Genomic DNA, 1,251 nt, shown 5'->3' on the forward strand with positions numbered 1-1,251 from the left:
TGGGAAGAAGAAGATCCAAACAGAAAGTATTGACTAGTTGAGGTTTTTTTTTTTCTTTTTACAGAGTATTCAAGATTTGTATGTCAGCGTATTGAATGTTAAACGGATTCAAATGGGCTTAAATGAGTAGTTAGAATTCATTTAATCGTCCCAAGAAACTTGGAATTGAGGTTTAGTACAAGTAGTTTTTGTTGTTGTTGTTTCTTATAGTTTTCATGGATTCTGCTTTGTTTGTTCTTAACGAGGATCTTCTTATCAGAATTCTTTCCTTCATTACCCATGATTCCGACCGCAAAGCTTTCCGTTTGGTTTGTAAAGCATTCCTCCGGGTTGACTCTTTCCACCGTACCCATCTCCGGATCCTTCGTCCTGAGTTCATTACAACCCTTTTCTCCAAATTCCCACGTATTTACTCCCTTGACCTTTCCGTTTGCCCCCAAATTAATGACGGAGCTGTTTCCATGCTGATGGGTTATGGGTTGTCGGATTGGAGTAGGAGCTTGAGGAGGCTGGTGCTGAGTCGAACCACTGGGTTGAAATCAGCCGGGTTAGAGATACTTATGAAGTCTTGTCCTGTTTTGGAGTCTATTGACGTGTCTTACTGCTGGGGTTTTGGTGATAGGGAAGCTGCGGCTTTATCTTTTGGTGGGTCTTTAAGGGATGTAAAGCTCGACAGGTGTTTGGGTCTAACTGATGTTGGTTTGGCGAAAATAGCAATTGGGTGTCAATGCCTAGAGAAACTTAGCTTGATGTGGTGTATTGAAATTACTGATCTTGGGATTGATTTTTTGTCCAAGAAATGTACACAACTGAAGCAACTTGACATTTCTTATTTAAAGGTTTGTTTATCTTACTATCCTTCTTTTTGATCGTAGCATATCAGGTATATGTCTTTACTGTGTTTGTGAAAATGTGAATTTGGTGTTGTTTCAGGTTACTAGTGTGTCACTGCATTCTATAAGCAGTATGGAGAAGTTGGAGCTTTTGGCTATGGTTGGGTGTGGCATTGTGGACGATGAAGGACTACATTACCTTGGAAAAGGGTGTCCTTCGCTTCAGGTGATTAACACGTTTGTCAAACTATTGTGATCAATTGTAGAAAAATATGAGATCATAGCTGTTTTTTGGAATTTTGTTCTCCTCTCTTAAGGTGACCTTTACCATGTTGCTATCTGGTTTTTACCGATTTTAAGATTGAAAATAAACCTTGTATGCAAACACAATTTCTTATAGCTTGTGGAATTATATTTA

General features: G+C 38.8%; 1 protein-coding gene across 1 annotated transcript; it reads left to right on the plus strand.

Annotated features, from left to right (window-relative positions):
• Window positions 1–215: 215 nt before the first annotated feature.
• On the plus strand, window positions 216–1,059 carry LOC125851297 (F-box/LRR-repeat protein 3-like; the record flags this gene model as incomplete). Its single annotated transcript, XM_049531084.1, has 2 exons — window positions 216–839; window positions 934–1,059. Coding segments are annotated over exons 1-2 (750 nt in total), but the record flags the coding sequence as incomplete, so codon positions are not given.
• Window positions 1,060–1,251: the final 192 nt, after the last annotated feature.

This window comes from Solanum stenotomum, unplaced genomic scaffold (assembly GCF_019186545.1).
Source record: "Solanum stenotomum isolate F172 unplaced genomic scaffold, ASM1918654v1 scaffold23781, whole genome shotgun sequence".
Lineage (NCBI taxonomy): Eukaryota > Viridiplantae > Streptophyta > Magnoliopsida > Solanales > Solanaceae > Solanum > Solanum stenotomum.